Here is a 21,053-nt window from a genome sequence, read left to right on the forward strand (position 1 = left end):
CACTAACCAAGAATAGTAAAGCCCCCTTACTGGCTCATACCACCCTGCATACCACTGCTGGCTTGCTTCTGAAGCTAAGCAGGGTTGGTCCTGGTCAGTCCCTGGATGGGAGACCAGATGCTGCTGGAAGTGGTGTTGGAGGGCCAGTAGGAGTCACTCTTTCCTCTGGTCTAAAAAATATCCCAATGCCCCAGGGCAGTGATTGGGGACACTGTCCTGTATAGGGTGCCGTTTTTCGGATGGGACGTTAAACGGGTGTCCTGACTCTCTGAGGTCATTAAAGATCCCATGGCACTTATCGTAAGAGTAGGGGTGTTAACCCCGGTGTCCTGGCTAAATTCCCAATCTGGCCCTCAAACCATCATGGTCACCTAATAATCCCCAGTTTACAATTGGCTCATTCATCCCCCTCCTCTCCCCTGTAACTATTCCCCAGGTCGTTGCTGCAAATGAGAACGTGTTCTCAGTCAACTTACCTGGTAAAATAACGGTAAAATAAATAAAAAAATAAAAAAAATAGCCAACTAATCAGCCTGTTACCAACCCTTAGTAAACTTTTTGAAAAAATGGTGTTTGACCAGATACAATGCTATTTTACTGTAAAGAAACTGATAACAGACTTTCACAACGCATATAGGGAAGAACATTCAACAAGCACATCAATTACACAAATGACTGATGATTGTCTGAGAGAAAATGCTAAAAAGATCGTGCGAGCTGTTTTGTTAGACTTCACTGCGGCTTTTGACATTATCATCATAGTCTACAGCTGGAAAAACATATGTGTTGTAGCTTTACACCCCCTGCTATATTATAGTAACCCTGAATTATAAACTGTCATGGTCAAAACATGGTAATTCAACAGTAGCTATGATGGGGAGAAGTCTGTCCGTAATAAAGCGTTACTCTGCCTTTTTAACACTATTAACAAGGCAGGTCCTACAGGCTCTAGTTTTCACTACCGCTGCCACCACAACGTCTATTTTCTGTGACCTTTGATCCATTTCTGCAGTACAATTGACAACCATGGCTATAAATGCTAAAAAGCCCACCTTACTGAATCACATATTCTTCCTATCGCTCTCTCTCTTGATCTCTGCCTACTCACAAAAATCCTCTCAGGAATCCTCTCAGGATCCCTCACCCTGTACTCATCTTCCTCTATCACCCTGTATACTCCTTCGGCATACAACACTTTCTGTACTACTCTAACCCTGGTGTGGTGCGGTGTAATGTTCTCTCAAATTTTTCTTGAACTTGATGAAAGCCAGTCCAAATTGAAATCAAACAGAAAATATACCTCTCTGTTGATATCACATACATTATCAATAATTTCACACATATGATCCAGATACTGACTATTAGCACTCAGTGGTCTATAGCAGCTTCCCACACGAATGGGCTTTAGGTGAGGCAGAGGAATCTGTAGCCATATTACTTCGACAGTATTTAAAATGAAATCCTCTCTAAGCTTTACAGGAATGCGCCTCTGAATATAGACCACAACACCACCCCACTGGCATTTCTGTATTCTGTAGATGTTATAACCATGTATTGCTACCACTGTATCTAAGATATTATCTAAGTGAGTTTCAGAAATATGAATGTCATCTGTTACTAGCAAGTTATTGACTTCAATAACCTTGTTTCTTAGGCCACATATGTTAATGTGGGCTATTTTTAGCACTTTTCTGGGATGCTTGATTGTTTTTATTGCTTTACTGGGAAGCAAATCAGAAGTAGACATGCACATGTTATTTATATTTGAGCTGATAGTGCAGGATAAGTTGTACACAGTGGACTTCGAACTAGGGCACACCGCGTCAGTGCTAACAGCAGAACTCTGGTTCATAGGCATATGATTACTGCATACTGTCACGTTCCTGACCTGTTTTCTTTTGTCTTGTATTTATTTAGTTGGTCAGTGCGTGAGTTGGGTGGGTTTGTCTATGTGTGATTTTCTATGTTGGGATTTTGTGTTCGGCCTGGTATGATTCTCAATCAGAGGCAGCTGTCAATCGTTGTCCCTGATTGAGAATCATACTAAGGCAGCCGGGGTTTCACGTGTGTTTTGTGGGTGTTTGTATCTCGTGTCAGTGTTCGTGCCACACGGGACTGTTTTCGGTTTTGTCACGTTTGTTGTTTTTTTGTATTTGTAAGTGTTCAGTTTCATTTTGATTAAATCAACATGAGCACTAACAACTCTGCGTTTTGGTCCGACCCTTACTCCTTCTCCTCATCCGAGGAGGAGGAATTAGACAGCCGTTACAGAAACACCCGCCAAAAAAGGATCAAGCACAGTGGGAACAGACAGCAGCAGAGACCGAGGACACAGGACTCGTGGACTTGGGAAGAGATCCTGGACGGCAAAGGACCCTGGGCTCAGCCAGGGGAATATCGCCGTCCCAAGGCGGAGTTGGAGGCAGCGAAGGCAGAGAGGCGCTGGTATGAGGAGGCAGCGCGGCGACGCGGTTGGGAGCCCGAGAGTCAGACCCAAAAATTTCTTGGGGGGGGGGACACGCGGAGTGTGGCAAAGCCGGGTAGGATACCTGAGCCAACTCCCCGTGCTTACCGTGGAGTGAGAGGGCTTCGTACTGGTCAGACACCGTGTTATGCGGTAAAGCGCACGGTGTCCCCAGTACGCGTGCTTAGTCCGGTGCGGGCTATTCCACCTTGCCGCACTGGCCGGGCTAGGTTGGGCATCGAGCCGGGTGTCATGAAGCCGGCCCAACGCATCTGGCCTCCAGTGCGTCTCCTCGGGCCGGCGTACATGGCACCAGCCTTACAAATGGTGTCCCCGGTTCGCCAGCATAGCCCAGTGCGGGGTTTTCCACCTCGCCGCACTGGCAGGGCTACGGGGACCATTCAACCTGGTAAGGTTGGGCAGGCTCGGTGCTCAAGAGCGCATGTCCTCCTTCACGGTCCGGTTTTTCCGGTGCCACCTCCACGTACCAGTCCTCCGGTGGCAGCCCCCCGCACCAGGCTGTCTCTCCGTCTTCTCTCTCCAGTTGCTCCCACCTGTCCAGTGCTGTCAGAGACTTCCTCCTCTCCAGCGCAGCCAGCGTCTGAGCTGCCTGCCTGCCCAGCGCTGTCTGAACTGTCTGCCTGCCCAGCGCCGTCTGAGCTGCCTGCCTGCACAGCACCGTCAGAGCTGTCCGTCTGTCCCGAGCCGTCAGAGCTGTCCGTCTGTCCCGAGCCGTCAGAGCTGTCCGTCTGTCCCGAGCCGTCAGAGCTGTCCGTCTGTCCCGAGCCGTCAGAGCTGTCCGTCTGTCCCGAGCCGTCAGAGCTGCCCGTCTGTCCCGAGCCGTCAGAGCTGCCCGTCTGTCCCGAGCCGTCAGAGCCGTCCGCCAGACAGGAGCAGCCAGAGCCGTCCGCCAGACAAGAGCAGCCAGAGCCTTCCGCCAGACAGGAGCAGCCAGAGCCTTCCGCCAGACAGGAGCAGCCAGAGCCTTCCGCCAGACAGGATCCGCCAGAGCCTTCCGCCAGACAGGATCCGCCAGAGCCAGCCAGCCAGGATCCGCCAGAGCCAGCCAGCCAGGATCCGCCAGAGCCAGCCAGCCAGGATCCGCCAGAGCTAGCCAGCCAGGATCCGCCAGAGCTAGCCAGCCAGGATCCGCCAGAGCCAGCCAGCCAGGATCCGCCAGAGCCAGCCAGCCAGGATCCGCCAGAGCCAGCCAGCCAGGATCCGCCAGAGCCAGCCAGCCAGGATCCGCCAGAGCCAGCCAGCCAGGATCTGTCCCTCAGTCCGGTGCTTCCCCTCCTTCCGGTGTTGCCCCTCAGTCCGGTGCTGCCCCTCAGTCCGGTGCTGCCCCTCAGTCCGGTGCCGCCCCTTATTTGGAGGGGGCTACGGAAGAGGGGATTGACTATGGTGGGGTGGGGACCACGACCAGCGCCAGAGCCGCCACTGTGGACAGACGCCCACCCAGACCCTCCCCTAGAGTTTATGCTGGTGCGCCCGGAGTTCGCACCTTAAGGGGGGGGGGGGGTTATGTCACGTTCCTGACCTGTTTTCTTTTGTCTTGTATTTATTTAGTTGGTCAGGGTGTGAGTTGGGTGTGTTTGTCTATGTGTGATTTTCTATGTTGGGATTTTGTGTTCGGCCTGGTATGATTCTCAATCAGAGGCAGCTGTCAATCGTTGTCCCTGATTGAGAATCATACTAAGGCAGCCGGGGTTTCACGTGTGTTTTGTGGGTGTTTGTATCTCGTGTCAGTGTTCGTGCCACACGGGACTGTTTTCGGTTTTGTCACGTTTGTTGTTTTTTTGTATTTGTAAGTGTTCAGTTTCATTTTGATTAAATCAATATGAGCACAAACAACTCTGCGTTTTGGTCCGACCCTTACTCCTTCTCCTCATCCGAGGAGGAGGAATTAGACAGCCATTACACATACAGTAGGATCAACAGAGGCATTCAGGGCAGTTACGGGGACAGACATTAAGTTACTTACATTGTGTCTGCCAATGCCCCTGGGATAATGTACATTTGCTGCAGCATTATGACAATTCAGCGACACAATGGTAGGGATTAACTGATCTGGTCTTGGGTCATTGATAAGTAATTGTCTCAATGCAGCCTTATTGTCAAACCCTGACATTAGTTATCTATGTTTTCTTTATTATTTTGGTTAGGTCAGGGTGTGACGAGGGTGGGTATGCTTGTTTTGTCTTGTCTTGGGTTTTTGTAGCTCATGGGGTTTTTGTAAGTCTAGGTAATTGTAGGTCTATGGTGGCCTGAATTGGTTCCCAATCAGAGGCAGCTGTTTATCGTTGTCTTTGATTGGGGATCCTATTTAGGTTGCAATTTTCCCTTTTGGTTTCGTGGGTTCTTGCCTATGTGTAGTTGCCTGTTAGCACTCTTTGTATAGCTTCACGGTTCGTTTTGTGGTTTTGATAGTTTTGTTCAGTGTTCATTCTTAAAAGAAAGAGAATGTACACATACGACGCTGCGCCTTGGTGTCCTCCCTACGACGGCCGTGACACTTACAGTGGGGAGAACAAGTATTTGATACACTGCCAATCACCGTCGGTCTGGGGCTCCATGCAAGATCTCACCTCGTGGGGCATCAATGATCATGAGGAAGGTGAGGGATCAGCCCAGAACTACACGGCAGGACCTGGTCAATGACCTGAAGAGAGCTGGGACCACAGTCTCAAAGAAAACCATTAGTAACACACTACGCCGTCATGGATTAAAATCCTGCAGCGCACGCAAGGTCTCCCTGCTCAAGCCAGCGCATGTCCAGGCCTGTCTGATGTTTGCCAATGACCATCTGGATGATCCAGAGGAGGAATGGGAGAAGGTCATGTGGTCTGATGAGACAAAAATAGACCTTTTTGCTCTAAACTCCACTCGCTGTGTATGGAGGAAGAAGAAGGATGAGTACAACCCCAAGAACACCATCCCAACCGTGAAGCATGGAGGTGGAAACATCATTCTTTGGGGATGCTTTTCTGCAAAGGGGACAGGACGACTGCACCGCATTGAGGGGAGGATGGATGGGGCCATGTATTGCGAGATCTTGGCCAACAACCTCTTTCCCTCAGTAAGAGCATTGAAGATGGGTCGTGGCTGGGTCTTCCAGCATGACAACGACCTGAAACACACAGCCAGGGCAACTAAGGAGTGGCTCCGTAAGAAGCATCTCAAGGTCCTGGAGTGGCCTAGCCAGTCTCAGGACCTGAACCCAATAGAACATCTTTGGAGGGAGCTGAAAGTCCGTATTTCCCAGCAACAGCCCCGAAACCTGAAGGATCTGGAGAAGGTCTGTATGGAGGAGTGGGCCAAAATCCCTGCTGCAGTGTGTGCAAACCTGGTCAAGAACTACAGGAAACGTATGATCTCTGTAATTGCAAACAAAGGTTTCTGTACCAAATATTAAGTTCTTCTTTTCTGATGTATCAAATACTTATGTCATGCAATAAAATGCTAATTAATTACTTAAAAATCATACAATGTGATTTTCTGGATTTTTGTTTTAGATTCCGTCTCTCACAGTTGAAGTGTACCTATGATAAAAATTACAGACCTCTACATGCTTTGTAAGTAGGAAAACCTGCAAAATCGGCAGTGTATCAAATACTTGTTCTCCCCACTGTATGTAGTGGCATAGAGCAGTAGAGTAGAGGCACTTACAGAAGTAGCACACATGGGGAACATTTTTAGTAGCCTAGTGTCCGGGAAAAATGTGGCCTTTTATAAATGCATTTCATGCAATTCAACATCACTTTACATGACTGGAGACTTTGGCAGAACCTTTTTTAATACCACACAAATAATCGCAATGACAGGCTACTTTGACACTGACAAACTGAGATCAATAAAAACAGCCATGTCATGAATCCATCAATAGCCTAGGTCTAGGTGTTTGGAGACATTGAGGGGCAGCGGGTAGCCTAGTGGTTGGAGCGTTGGGCCAGTAACCAAAAGGTTCCTGGATCGAATCCTTGAGCTGACAAGGTAAAAATCTGTTGTTCTGCCCCTGAGCAAAGCAGTAACCCACTGTTCCCCGGGCGCCGTGGATGTCAATTATGGCAGAGGGGTTGGGATAAATGCGGAAGACATATTTCAGTTGAATGCATTCAGTTGTACAACTGATTAGGTATCCTCCCTTTCCCATATTGTAGGCTACAATATGAGGAGGAATTAGTCCTAAAAATTATTTCCAGTTTCACACTCCTTTGTGATGGCATAGGTGGCACTCGTGCCAAAGCACTTCGTTAAACAATATTTGGAAGTTATTAAAATATTTTGGTAGCCTACAGCATAGTCTTCTCTTTTCAGCAGGAGCCATTTGCTTTCCAACCTGTGTTTTCCCGCTATTGCATTTTAAATATTGCTTGAGGTCTGTTGTCAGCATGCTGTTTGTTTACTGGAAGATTTTCAGAGTGTTCCCTCCTGTAAACTGCCTGGTTATTGGGCTACATCTACATCTAGGCTATATAAAAAAAAATATATATATTGGCCTTCTCATAGTGTAGTGGGCTATTATTTATGTGTCCAGATATGAATATTTTATGACCCTTACCCAGACACACTTGTCTAAATTGATGGATCATGTGAAGGAAATACAATAACACCCAGCCACATCTGGTGGTGGAAAAATAACTAAATTATCATACTTGGATAAATGTAAAAGACAGCTTAATAGAAAATGAGTGAAATAAAAGTCACCCAATACTATATGAGTAAAAGTCAAAGTATTTGCATTCAAAAATACTTAAGTATCAAAAGTAAATGGAATTGCTCAAATGTACTTAAGTATCAGAAGTAAAAGTATAAATAATTACAAATTCCTTATATTAAACCAGACGGACCAATTAAAAAAAAAAAATGTATTGACGGATAGCCAGGGGCACACTCCAACACTCAGACATAATTTACAAACGAAGCATTTGTGTTTAGTGAGTCTGCCAGATCAAATGTTGTATGGATGTTCTCTTGATAAGTGTGTGAATTGGACAATTTTCCTGTCAAAATGTAATGAGTACTTTTGGGTGTCAGGGAAAATGTCTGGAGTAAAAAGTATATTATTTTCTTTCGGATTGTAGTGAAGTGAAAGTTGCCAAAAATGTAACTAGTTAAGTCATGTACAGATACCTCCAAAAAATACCTAAGTAGTACTTTAAAGTATTTTAACTGAAGTACACCACTGCCCAAATGCCTTCACACCATTACATTAGCATACTTATCATTCTGTTACACACACACTTATAAACTAGTATTCCATACATAAGTTAAGGCCATGCAACCTGAGTTGATACCTTAGTGAGATGCGCATGTACAGTACATAAACAGATGCATGCGCCATATATTTATGTGTTAGACACTTGATATGGTCACATGACATTGTTGTGGTATGTTACAAAATCATGTTACGACCACACATATCAATATTCATTTTATATAAGTCTTGCTAAGTGGATGGGTCTCTACAGAAGGTGTAAATGGTACAGCCAAATGGTTACTTGCGTAGTAGCAATATCAGAAATAGATAGTGTCAATATAAATTAAATAATATACAGTATGTGCACAAACGATATCAATAATGATAGTGATAGACGAGGTGGTTATATGCATACAATCACGGGTAAAGTGGCTGAGCAGCAGGATTTAAAAAACAGTAGCAGCAACGCATGGCGTGTGTTTTAGTGCTGATGACTGATCCGTCCGAACCACGCATGAACAAGGGAATCTATATTCGGAGAGCCTGTTTCTGTCCATAGCCTCTTTGTCGCAAAACACCCTAATCTTCTCAAAAAGATACGTTTGTCTATCTGTGACCAGTCCAGGTGGTAACTCGATTGATTTTTGTCTCTTTGTTTGTAACATTTTTATTATAAGTTTTACATTGTAAAAAGTCTCAATTATTTTTCATGCCATGAGAGGTATCGGATCTGGCAAAATAGGTTTCAGAACAAAACAGTCCAATACGGAGCGGTGACAGGATCCGGCTAAAATTAAGCACTGGTTATGGGTAAAAGTCCACAATGAAACTAACATTAAAATGTGGAGAATGATACATTTGCATCTACTGGCCATGAATTAGCCTGTTATTTTCTCTGCCTATGTAGGCTACCATTTAATACAATAAATATGTTGAAATTAGTCATTGCAAATCAATTTGTGCCACTTGTGTAGCCTATCTGGAGCTGACAAACAGATTTAATAAATAGCCTATAACTTCAGATTATTATTGTTGTAGCCTTGTGTTATTATTCAATTATTTATGGACATGTTTAGTTAAAAAAATTGGAAGTTATCAATTGTGATCATAGTCACAATTCTGTCGCAATTGCCGATCAGCTGATGTTAGAATGCATTAGATTGAAGGCAACAGTCAGTTAGATTAGGCTACAGGTAAAAACAGCACTGGCTGTTGTTGACAAGCACATGCCTATTCAGTTCATATTCATATTTTAATATTTGATTCAGTGATTGAAATTACAACCCCATCCTCAGTAGCCTATTCCAGCAGGCTGTTGGGCAACGGAAGCACTTCTTATCTCGAAATCGCCTCGCTGTTCATGTTGAATAAATGAGTCTGTCAATTTTAACTAAGCAAGCTGCTAAATCGTTCATCTAAAATCTTGCCTAGGCTACTGTAGGCTCTCTGAAATTAGATGTAGGCCTATCAGGAGCTATAGGTTACCTACATCTAGCTAACCCAACCATGACAAAGTTGAATTACAAATCATAAACCCAGATGCCAATTGAAATGTCAATCTCGCAAATAAGCCATTTCTAACAGTTTGTAGTCTTAACATCTGGCACATAATAATGTCACGACTGCCAGAAAATAGCTTAACATACATTTTTTGAAGTTTAATAAAATAAAATAAATTATCTTTTCTATTGCTACATATTCAAATTCCTTTATTAGTCACAATAGCTCGCAATAATTATTATTTTGATGGAAAACCAAATTTTGATTCTTAGGTTGTTAGAAGTTAAATTGAGAGGAATTCTTAGTTCGCTCGATAACATTATGAAAAAAGGGTTTATTAGCTAAATGTGGCAACTCCCCTCTTGCTGCAAAAAAACAACATCCTGGTTGTAGTGGATCGGTTCTCTAAGTCCTGCCGTCTCCTCCCTTTGCATGGTCTCCCTACGGCCCTACAGACTGCTGAGGCCCTGTTCACTCACGTCTTCCGGCACTACGGGGTGCCTGAGGACATAGTCTCTGATCGTTCATGGAAGGTCTGGGGGTCTCGGTCAGCCTCACCTCAGGTTTTCACCCAGGTGGAGAGAGTAAACCAGGATGTGGGTAGGTTTCTGTGGTCATATTGCCAGGACCGGCCGGGGGACTGGGCAGCGTTCATCCCCTGGGTAGAGATGGCCCAAAACTCACTCCGCCACTCCTCCACTAACCTCTCTCCCTTCCAGTGCGTACTGGGGTATCAGCCGGTTCTGGCACCTTGGCATCAGAGCCAGATCGAAGCTCCTGCGGTGGACGAATGGTTTAAGCGCTCGGAGGAGACCTGGGACGCCGCCCATGTGCATTTGCAACGGGCCATGAGGCTGCCGAAGGCAAGCGCCGACCGCCACCGCAGTGAGGCCCCGGTGTTCGCACCGGGGGACCGGGTCTGGCTCTCGACCCGAAACCTGCCCCTCCGCCTGCCCTGCCGGAAGCTGGGTTCCGCGGTTTTGTGGGGCCATTCAAAGTCCTGAGGAAACTGAACAAGGTATGCTTCAGGTTACAGCTTCCCTCAGATTACCGTATTAATCCCTCGTTCCATGTGTCTCTCCTAAGGCCGGTGGTGGCTGGTTCACTCCAGGAGTCTGAGGTGCGGGGTTCCTCGCCCTCCGGGTCGCATCAATTGGGGGGGGGGGGGGGGGGGGGGGGGGGCTGGGTACTGTCACGACTTCCGCTGAAGTCGGTCCCTCTCCTTGTTCAGGCGGGGTTCGGCCTTCTAGCGATCGCCGATCCACTTTTCATTTTCCATTTGTTTTTTCTTTGTCTTACACACCTGGTTTGAATCCCCCAATTACTTGTTCATTATTTAACCCTCTGTTCCCCCATGTTTGTTTGTGAGTAATTGTTTATTGTATTGCGGTCCGTATTTGTGGCCTTGTATTTATACGACGTGTATTGTGATATATTGAGTAAAATTGCTTTCATTACTCATATCTGCTGTCCTGCGCCTGACTCATCTCACCAGCTACACACAGACGCTTTACACGCGCTATCTACTGCTGTGAACACAAATCTTTGTTTTGGACATTATTTCCTTTCTGACCAATTTATTAATCACTGTGCGTGAATACCAGAACTGTAAGTAAGGTATATGTTTTTCCCCTGTTTAACAGACGAAGTTGTCAATAGTTTATGAATATTTTGGTCATTATTACAGAATAATGTATCTTGTTTAAACGCTAGCTATCTAACATTGTTAGCTACATTTTCAACATCTTGCATGGATAACTGGACAGTTAATTGGATAATCACAGCTGAGTTACATGGCACAAAACTGCCAACCTTGTTAATCTCCAATCAACATTAAAGAACCCTAAATTGAGGAACTGTCTCTCTCACATCGCTCTAAAAGGAGTACAATTGCCATAGTTTCACCTACTTAGTGTACAAATTCCAGAGGCATCACCCTCTAATTCAGTATTGATAGATGGAATTATTTATGTATGTAATTATTTATGCATGTAATTAATTATGTTGGCATATGTTTTAATTCACTTTTCCTACCTTTATTTTGTGTTTTGTTTTGGTTGTGACCTTTCATAAACAGGTAACTGCCAAAATAAAGGAAACACCGGCTAAAGCGTCTTAATAGAGCATTGGGCCACCACGAGCCAGAACAGCTTCCATGAACCTTGGCATATGTGATTGACATACTGTATACTATTATCACAATCAATTAAATACATTCATTTCAGTATTTTTGTCTGTGACTTTTAGCCTTTTCACTCCTGCCCTGTGTTGTCTTTGACTTGATCTCCATCTTGCCCTTGTATACATCCTCTCCCTCTCAGATAAATATTTTAAATGTACATTTCCTTCTTCCTTTCTTTTAGCATTTTTTACCCTTTCTTTTTTCAAATATTTTTGATATATCACAGGGGCAGTTTTTATCCTCTCTGTCTTTCTGCTGTACTTTTCAGCATGTTGGCACCTAATGGATGTCCCTGTCCTTCAATAACTACAAATAATCCAAAACAGAAATTATTAAATCAAATTTTATTGGTCACATACACGTGATCAGCAGATGTTATTGCGGGTGTAGCGAAATGCTTGAGCTTCTAGCCCCAACAGTGCAGTGAAATTTAACAATTAATATCTAACAAATTACACAGCATATACCCAATACACACAAATCTAAGTAGGAATTAATTATGACTATATAAATATGGACGAGCGATGTCGAAGTGGAACGGACTAAGATACAGTGGAATAGTATAGAATACAGTACATACATATGAGAGGAGTAATGCAAGATATGTAAACATTAAGTGAATGAGATACAGTAGAATAGTATAGAATACAGTATATACATATGATGTGAGTAATGCCAGATATGTACACATTATTGAAGTGACTAGTGCTCAATTTATTAAAGTGGCCAGTGATTTCTAGTCTATGCCTATAGGCAGCAGCCTCTAATGTGCTAGTGATGGCTGTTTAACAGTCTGATGGCCTTGAGATAGAAGCTGTTTTTCCAGTTTCTCGGTCCCAGTTTTGATTCACCTGTACTGACCTCGGCATCTGGATGACAGCGGGGTGGACAGGCAGTGGCTCGGGTGGGTGATGTCCTTGATGATCATTTTGGCCTTCCTGTGACGTCAGGTGCTGTAGGTGTCCTGGAGGGCAGGTAGTTTGCCCCCGGTAATGGGTTGGGCAGACCGCACCACCCTCTGGAGAGCCTTGCGGTTACAGGCGGTGAAGTTGCCGTACCAGGCGGTGATACAGCCTGACAGGAAGCTCTCAATTGTTCATCTGTAGAAGCTTGTGAGTGTTTTAGGTGACAAGCCACATTTCTTCAGCCTCCTGAGCTTGAAGAGGCTCTGTTGCGCCTTCTTCACCACACTGTCTGTGTGGGTGGTCCATTTCAGTTTGTTAGTGATGTGTATGCCAAGGAACTTAAGCTTTCCACCTTCTCCACTGCGGTCTCGTCAATGTAGATAGGGGGTGCACCCTCTGCTGTTTCCTGAAGTCCACAATCCTCTCCTTTGTTTTGTTGACGTTGAGTGAGAGGTTGTTTTCCAGGCACTACACTCCCAGAACCCTCACCTCCTCCCTGTAGGCCGTCTCGTCATCGCTGGTAATCAAGCCTACTACTGTTGTGTCGTCTGCAAACTTAATGATTGAGTTGGAGGCTTGCTTGGCCATGCAGTCATAGGTGAACAAGGAGTACAGGAGGGGGCTGAGCACGCACCCTTGTGGGGACCCAGTGTTGACGATCAGAGGAGCGGAGGTGATGTGTCCTACCTTCACCACCTGGGAGCGGCCTGTCAGGAAGTCCAGGACCCAGTTGCACAGGGCGAGGTTCAGACCCAGGTCCTCAAGCTTAATGATGAGCTTGGAGGGTACTATGGTGTTGAATGCTGAGCTGTAGTCAATGAACAGCATTCCTACATTGGTATTTCTCTTGTCCAGATGGGATAGGGCAGTGTGCAGAGTGATGGCGATTGCATCATCTGTGGATCTATTGGGGCGGTAAGTAAATTGAAGTGGGTCTAGGGTGGCAGGTAAGGTAGAGGTGATATGATCCTTGACTAGTCTCTCAAAGCACTTCATGATGACAGAAGTGAGTGCTATGGGGCGACAGTGTGGCCATCCTGAAGCATGTGGGGATAGCAGACTGGGATAGGTAGAGATTGAATATGCCCGTAAACACACCAGCCAGCTGGTCTGCGCATGCTCTGAGGACGTGGCTAGGGATGCCGTCTGGACCGGCAGACTTGTGAGGGGTAACACGTTTAAATGTTTTACTCATGTCGGCCACGGAAAAGGAGAGCCCACAGTCCTTGGTAGCGGGCCGCGTTGCTGGCACTGTGTTATCCTCAAAGCATGCGAAGAATGTGTTTAGCCTGTCCGGAAGCAAGACGTTGGTCTCGGCCACGTGGCTGGTTTTCCTTTTGTAGTCCGTGATTGTCTGTAGTCCCTGCTACATATTGTACGTCTCGTGTCTGAGCTGTTGAATTGCGACCCCACTTTATCTCTATACTGACATTTAGCTTAGTTAGTTTGATTTTCTTGCGGAGTGAATAACTACACTGTTTATATTCTGCCACATTACCAGTCACCTTGCCATGGTTAAATGTGGTGGTTCGCACTTTCAGTTTTGCGCAAATGCTACCATCTATCCACGGTTTCTGGTTAGGGTAGGTTTTAATAGTCACAGTAGGTACTACATCTCCTATACACTTCCTTATGAACTCAGTCACCGTATCCGTGTATGCGTGTAGATTATTTTCGCAAGATACCCGGAACATATCCCAGTCCACGTGATCAAAACAATCCTGAAGCGTGAATTCCGATTGGTTAGACCAGCATTGAATAGTTCGAAGCATGGGTACTTCCTGTTTGAGTTTCTGCCTATAGAACGGGAGGAGCAAGATGGAGTCGTGGTCAGATTTGCCGAAAGGAGGGCGGGGGAGGGCGTTGTCAGCATTCCCGGAAGTTTGAATAGCAATGGTCGAGAGTCTTAGCAGCGCAAGTAGTACAGTCGATATGTTGATATCTATGTTTTTAATGTAGATCATCACATCAGATGTTTTTTTCAATCAATGTAAAGAAAAACAGTGTCAATAGACTTACTTTGGACTTTAACGAATCCCCATGGCTGGCATATCCTTTGGACAGATGTACATCCCCGTAAAACATATTTGAGTCCCAAAACCAAACTTTATAGATTTAAAATATTATATGTTCGGTATTGGCACTTCTTAGAAATACATGAAGATTTATTAACTTTTTCTCAAATTTTCTTAAAATGTGTCAGACAGACTACTCACTATGTGGCCATGATGGAGAGGGTTGCAACCCCATTTCCTGATTTTAATTGTAGGGGTGTGTCTTAAGGCACATTCATTCTACAGTCTTTTAATGTGTGTGTTTTGGTAGTGACATCAAAAGTGGGGACTGCATTTTTCAGAGGAAGATGAATAAACACTAATTAGATCAGTATCTTTTAAAATAATATAAGAACAACTAGGATGGAGACCTGCATAGACACAGGTGCAAATACACCCACTAACAGACACAATGCCATGCAAAGCAGACTCACTCTTTGTCCAGTAGCTGCTTCACAGTGAGGTAGGCCCACAGCCTTTGGATGTGGCTATCAGGCCTGGCTTCAATGGGCTCGTCCGTTGGTATTGTCTCAGAGTACATCACCCTATTGCTTTTCTGAAATAATCAAGGCATCCTCACATTACAATACTAAACATTGACTTTATTGTATATTTTGACATTTGGCTGAACTCTCTCCAAAGTACTCATATGGAGTGGTAATTTTTATATATATTTTTTTTATTGCTTTCAAAATCAAAAGAACATACAAAACAAGGGACAAAACAGTATGGAGTGATTTGACCTATTAAATTTACTTGTGAAGGTAGCAGAGTAGAGGTGACCTCACCGATATGGCTATGACCTCTGCAGTGAATGTCTCTATGTTGTTGTCGGTGATCTGGCCAGACACCACGATCTCGGAGCCGTTGTAGTACTGGCTGAAGTTGGTCTGGGTCAGGTTAGCCCCACCCACATACACCATCTGCACGTCCGTCAATAGGGGTGTGGCCACCTCTTCATAAAAGCCCTGTTAATCATACATTACAGGTAACCTAGAGGTTAAGAGTGTTGGGCCAGTAACCGAAAAGTTGATGGTTCAAATCCCAGAGCCGACTATATGAAAAATGTGTTGATGTGCCCTTGAGCAAGGCACTTAACCCTAATTGCTCCTGTAAGTCACTCTGGATAAGAGTGTCTGCTAAATTACTAAAATGTACAGAGGCCATTAGTCACGCCCCTTGCTCCTCCTGGTTTCCTCTCGCATAATCTACATTTAGGAAATCAAGACATAACAGTAAAGCCTCCTTAGATGAGATATGATCTTATTGCGCTTTAAAGGTTGGTTCAGCCCTTTTATATTCCAGCTAATTAAGCTTACTTGGGACCATTTTTGATCATTGGTGTTTTATGATTTAAATCATTCAAATCCATTGTAGCGCAGAGACTGTAGTGTGAATGCACTGCTTCACAGTGGGTGTTCCCTTACCTGCAGCTGCAGAGCAGCATCAGAATCCTCATATATTCTGCGTCCCACACCGCTGTTCTCCAGTGCCATCTTTTCCAGGAACTCAAAGTTGACATCCATTCCAAAACCGAGACAGTAAAGCGGGAATTTCTTACCAATGGCTTCCTTTACATTCTTGTGGATCTTTTCCAGGTTGGTCTCACCTGAGGGAAGTGAGATTGGCTTTTATTGTGTTATTGTGTGTTATTGTGTGTGTGTGTGTGTTATTGTGTGTGTGTGTGTGTGTGTGTGTGTGTGTGTGTGTGTGTGTGTGTGTGTGTGTGTGTGTGTGTGTGTGTGTGTGTGTGTGTGTGTGTGTGTGTGTGCGCGCGTGTGCGTGTGCGTGTGCGTGTGCGTGTGCGTGTGTGCGTGCGTGTGTGTACCTGTGGTTGGGTCTCCATCAGTGAGTAGTATAAGGAGGGAGGCTGAGCCCTCTCGTGGGTTTCGGTTTAGCATGGCTGTGCCCTCCAACACAGCAGCATTGATGTCGGTGGCTAAGAAGAGAAGAGAGAGGATGTATTGTATGTATTAGCTCCTATTGTCACTAACTAGGCTATTGTTCATAGCTCCCATTATTTTACCCTTTAGTGCACTTTAAAAAAAATGTAATGTATTTTTATTATTTTTTATTATTTATTACAAAAAACACAAGGAAGGGGTAACATTAAAGTATTACAACATGAAGGACAAACACTACAGCATCAAGACACTATCAAACATGTATCAGTCTCCGCAACAGAGCCATCCTTATGTGTGAGGGTGCGTGTGCATGATAGTGATATAAAATATATGTCATAGTTTCCTTTTTCATGATCACAATCTTGTGAAACCCGAACCCTCCAAGATCCCCCCACAGTTCCCCAATAGCTGTCCCTCAACCATTCCAGACTCCTCTCACAGCCCCCCCAGAAGATTTGTTTTTTAAAATACAATTCATTCCATTCCCCACCCCCAAGAACCCCCCAATGCACCAACAACCAAGATAATTAACTAAAGAGAAAAAAGGAAAAGACAGAAGAAAACAGCAAACAAACAATGGAAAATAAATACAAATAAATACATTTAAAACAAAGTACATCAAGGACAACTGAAATCATAACAGCAATGCCTACATTATATGTTTGTGTGCATGTCTGCCACTATTACATGTATGTGTGTGTTCTTGTATGTGTTTATTTGAATGAGAGTGTGTGTATATGCATGTGTACAAACACCTGCACGGCATCAGCCTCAGGCAAACCGACATTAGTTGTAAAAACACTGCCACTTAGTGTCATTCAAATATACTTTTATTCTGTTTTATTTTGACATTTTTTCCCCTTTATCTTTTGACCATCATTCTCTCTCTCACACAGCAACTCCACTCCCACTTGTCTCCAATTCCACATACCAACCCTCAGCTTCCCTCAGCCCATCCCATCTGTCTCTGCTGGCCACCCACTTCGTGTTTCTACGGAGCACATATCTTTCAACTATGCTATGATGTTTAACGTACAATTTCAATCTATCTAATCGAATAGAATCTACAGATTTTTGTGCACTTTTGATTTGTTTACACAGCCAACCCAAGAACCCAAATCTGATTTTCTTTCTATATCCAATGTTTCTTTTTGACTGTCGATTTCTTGTCACTCTTCCTTTAAAAATGTTGGGGTGGTAACAGCAGGTCATGTGCCAAAACCCCCCCACTTCAGTTGAACCAAATCTGATCTAAACCAAATCTACATATGGATATGGATAAATCAGAAGTTAAATGATGGGATACCATGTGGTTATCGCTGTTTACACATTAGGAAATATGAATTGGGCTGCCAGTGTAAATGCAGACTGAGTCTTACAAAATTACGATACAGTGTAATTGTATTGTTGGCTTTGGAAACCTTTGAAAATAGGGAAGAGGATTGGAGGGTAAATAATCAATTGTACCTCCTCTGTCGCGAATGTGTCGTGCAAAGCTCTTGGCAGCCTCCAGGTTTTCCTGGTTGGCCGGCAGCAGCTCCTTCTTCCAGGTAGACACAGTGTAGTCGAAGGTGATCAGGCCAAAGTGGTCGTCCTCCACCAGGTCTACCAGGATCTTCAACAAGGCCTCACGGGTCTGACAGTGCATCCAATCAAAATGAACCAATCAACCAATCAAAATTAATTGTTACATGCATTAAATAGAAATATGTGTACAATGCTCAATCGTTAAGCCTTTAGCGTCCTTACAGCAGGCAACACATTTAAAACACACAAACAAACCTGCTCCATTTTCCTGCCATGCATGGAGCCACTCTGATCGATGATGAACACTACATTCTTTGGTATGCGTGGTAGGTCACTGGGAGCAAAGTGATGGACAAAATACCCCTTTGACTCCTGAATAGAGAATCAGAGATGGTGATTAAATGACAGGGTAGAAATAAAGAAATGAATGACACGATTAGAGTGAGATAAGGGTACCTTGAGCTCTCCCATGGATGTCTTCCTGTGGACGTCATAGACAATGACCAGGTCTCCGTTCAGACCCTGTTCTCCACAGCTGTCACACTGACTCTGCTGCTCCTTGCTTGGGTAGAAATGTACCCAGGCCTGCGGAGATGGTGGTAGTTTAGGCTTCTGCTTTTACAAATACAGCCTAATTTAGCTTACCTCAGCTTGAGATCATTAGAATTAACATGCACAGATATGTGACAATGACATGGGTGCGAAGAATAGGGTTTGAAAAAATGCCACCATATTTTACAATGTTTTGAAATTAATACATTTGAAGGTGTCAATCCCCTTAGCTCATCTTCATGTGATATATGTTATGTATTGACCAGGGCATGCGCAGACCAGCTGGCTGGTGTGTTTACAGACATACTGTATTCAATCTCTACCTGTCCCAGTCTGTCCCCACATGCTTCAAGGTGGCCACCATTTTTCCTTTACCCAAGAATGCAAAGGTAACTGAACTTAATGACTATTGCCCCGTAGCACTCACTTCTGTCATCATGAAGTGCTTTGAGAGACTATTCAAGGATCATATCACCTCTACCTTACCTGCCATCCTAGACCCACTTCAATTTGCTTACCGCCACAATAGATCCACAGACGATACAATCGGCATCACTCTGCACACTGCCCTATCCCATCTAGATAAGAGGAATACCTATGTAAGAATGCTTTTCATTGACTATAGCTCAGTCAACACCATAGTACCCTCCAAACTCATCATTAAGCTTGAGGCCCTGGGTCTGAATCCCGCCCTGTGCAATTGGGTCCTAGACTTCCTGACGTGTAGGAAACAACACCTCCACTTCGCTGATCCTCAACACTGGGGCCCCACAAGGGTGTGTGCTCAGCCCCCTCCTGTACTCCCTGTTCACCCATGACTGCATGGCCAAGCACGCCTCCAACTCAATCATCAAGTTTGCAGACGACACAAAAGTAGTTGGCTTGATTACCAACATTGACGAGACGGCCTACAGGTAGGAAGTGAGGGCTCTGGGAGTGTGGTGCCAGGAAAATAACCTCTCACTCAACGTCAAAAAAACAAAGGAGATGATCGTGGACTTCAGGAAACAGCAGAGGTAGCACCCCCTATCCACATTGACAGGACCGCAGTGGAGAAGGTGGAAAGTTTCAAGTTCTTCGGCGTACACATCACTGACAAACTGAAATGGTCCACTCACACAGACAGCGTGGTGAAGAAGGCGCAATAGCGCCTCTTCAACCTCAGGAGGCTGAAGAAATGTGGCTTGTCACTTAAAACCCTCACAAACTTCTATAGATGCACAATTGAGAGTCGGGCTGTATCACCGCCTGGTATGGCAACTGCACCGCCTGCAACCACAGGGCTCTCCAGAGGGTGGTGTGGTCTGCACAACACATTACCGGGGGTAAACTACCTGCTCTCCAGGACACCTACAGCACCCGATGTCACAGGAAGGCCAAAAAGATCATCAAGGACATCAACCACCCGAGCCACTACCTGTTCACCCTGCTATCATCCAGAAGGCGTGGTCAGTATAGGTGCATCAAAGCTGGGACCGAGGGACTGAAAAACAACTTCTATCTCAAAGCCAACAGACTGTTAAATTTCCATCACTAGCACAGAGAGGCTGCTGCCTATATACGTAGACTTGAAATCACTGGCCACTTTAAAAAATGTAACACTAGTCTCTTTTGTAATGCACTATAATAATGTTCACATATCTTGCATTACTCATCTCATATGTACTGTATATACTGTATTCTATGCTATTTTACTGTATCTAAGTTAATGCCTCTCTGACATTGCTCGTCCATTTATTTATATACTCTTAATTCCATTCCTTTACTTAGATTTGTGTGTATTGGGTATATGTTGTAAAATTGTTAATGTTACTTGTCAGATATTACTGCACTGTCGGAGCGAGAAACACAAGCATTTCGCTACACCCACAATAACATCTGCTAAACACCTGTTTGTGACCAATAAAACTTGATTTGATTTTACATGTTCTTTTGGTTAGGTCTACATTACTCTGTTGTGGACACTACCTCACTAGAAGCGTGTGTTTTGGTGATGGCATTAGCCAGCTCTTTGGTGCTCAGCCCTCCTTTTATCTCCAGGAAGTTAATGCCTGGTCGCTCATTGATGTACACGTCAATCTGGCCATAAGGAAGAGAAGGAAAACATCACATCAACCCTTATGAGCACTATCCACCTGATTAACTAGGATGAGTATTACTGTACGGTGCATTCAGAAAGTATTCAGACACATTGACTTCTTCCACATTTTGTTACATTACAGCCTTATTTTAAAATTCCTGATATATATATATATATTTTTTTTTTTATCCATAGACACACAATACCCCATAATGACAAATATCCAAAAATGGAAATATCACATTTACATAAGTATTCAGACTCTTTACAAAGTACTTTGTTGAAGCACCTTTGGCAGGTATTACAGCCTCGAATCATGTTGGGTATGGGGCTTGGCACACCTGTATTTGGGGAGTTTCTCCCATTCTTCACTGCAGATCCTTTCAAGCTCTGTCAGGATGGATGGGGAGCATTGCTGAACAGCTATTTTCAGGTCTCTCCAGAGATGTTCGATCGGGTTCTAGTCCGGGCTCTGGCTGGGCCACTGGCAAGGATATTCAGAGACTTGTTCCGAAATCACTCCTGCGTTGTCTTGGCTGTGTGCTTAGGGTCGTTGTCCTGTTGAAATGTGAACCTACGCTCCAGTCTGAGGTCCTGAGCTCTCTGGAGCAGGTTTTCATCAAGGATCTTTGTACTTTGCACCATTGTCACGACTTCCGCCGAAGTTGGCTCCCCTGCCTGTTCG

The 21,053-nt window shown here is 44.5% G+C and overlaps 1 protein-coding gene across 1 annotated transcript in view; it reads right to left on the reverse strand.

Annotated features, from left to right (window-relative positions):
* The window catches only part of LOC129815237 (inter-alpha-trypsin inhibitor heavy chain H3-like), a 47,080-nt gene that overhangs the window by 22,414 nt on the left and 3,613 nt on the right, over window positions 1-21,053 (reverse strand). Inside the window, exons 5-12 of the mRNA XM_055868848.1 lie at window positions 20,257-20,367; window positions 18,193-18,321; window positions 17,992-18,108; window positions 17,677-17,845; window positions 16,134-16,244; window positions 15,733-15,914; window positions 15,094-15,273; window positions 14,740-14,861 (exon numbers count right to left, since the gene is read on the reverse strand). Coding sequence (XP_055724823.1) covers window positions 14,740-14,861; window positions 15,094-15,273; window positions 15,733-15,914; window positions 16,134-16,244; window positions 17,677-17,845; window positions 17,992-18,108; window positions 18,193-18,321; window positions 20,257-20,367 — 1,121 coding nt within the window. The remainder of the gene's footprint in view (window positions 1-14,739; window positions 14,862-15,093; window positions 15,274-15,732; window positions 15,915-16,133; window positions 16,245-17,676; window positions 17,846-17,991; window positions 18,109-18,192; window positions 18,322-20,256; window positions 20,368-21,053) is intronic.

The sequence above is a fragment of the Salvelinus fontinalis genome, chromosome 18, assembly GCF_029448725.1.
Source record: "Salvelinus fontinalis isolate EN_2023a chromosome 18, ASM2944872v1, whole genome shotgun sequence".
In the NCBI taxonomy this organism is placed as follows: domain Eukaryota; kingdom Metazoa; phylum Chordata; class Actinopteri; order Salmoniformes; family Salmonidae; genus Salvelinus; species Salvelinus fontinalis.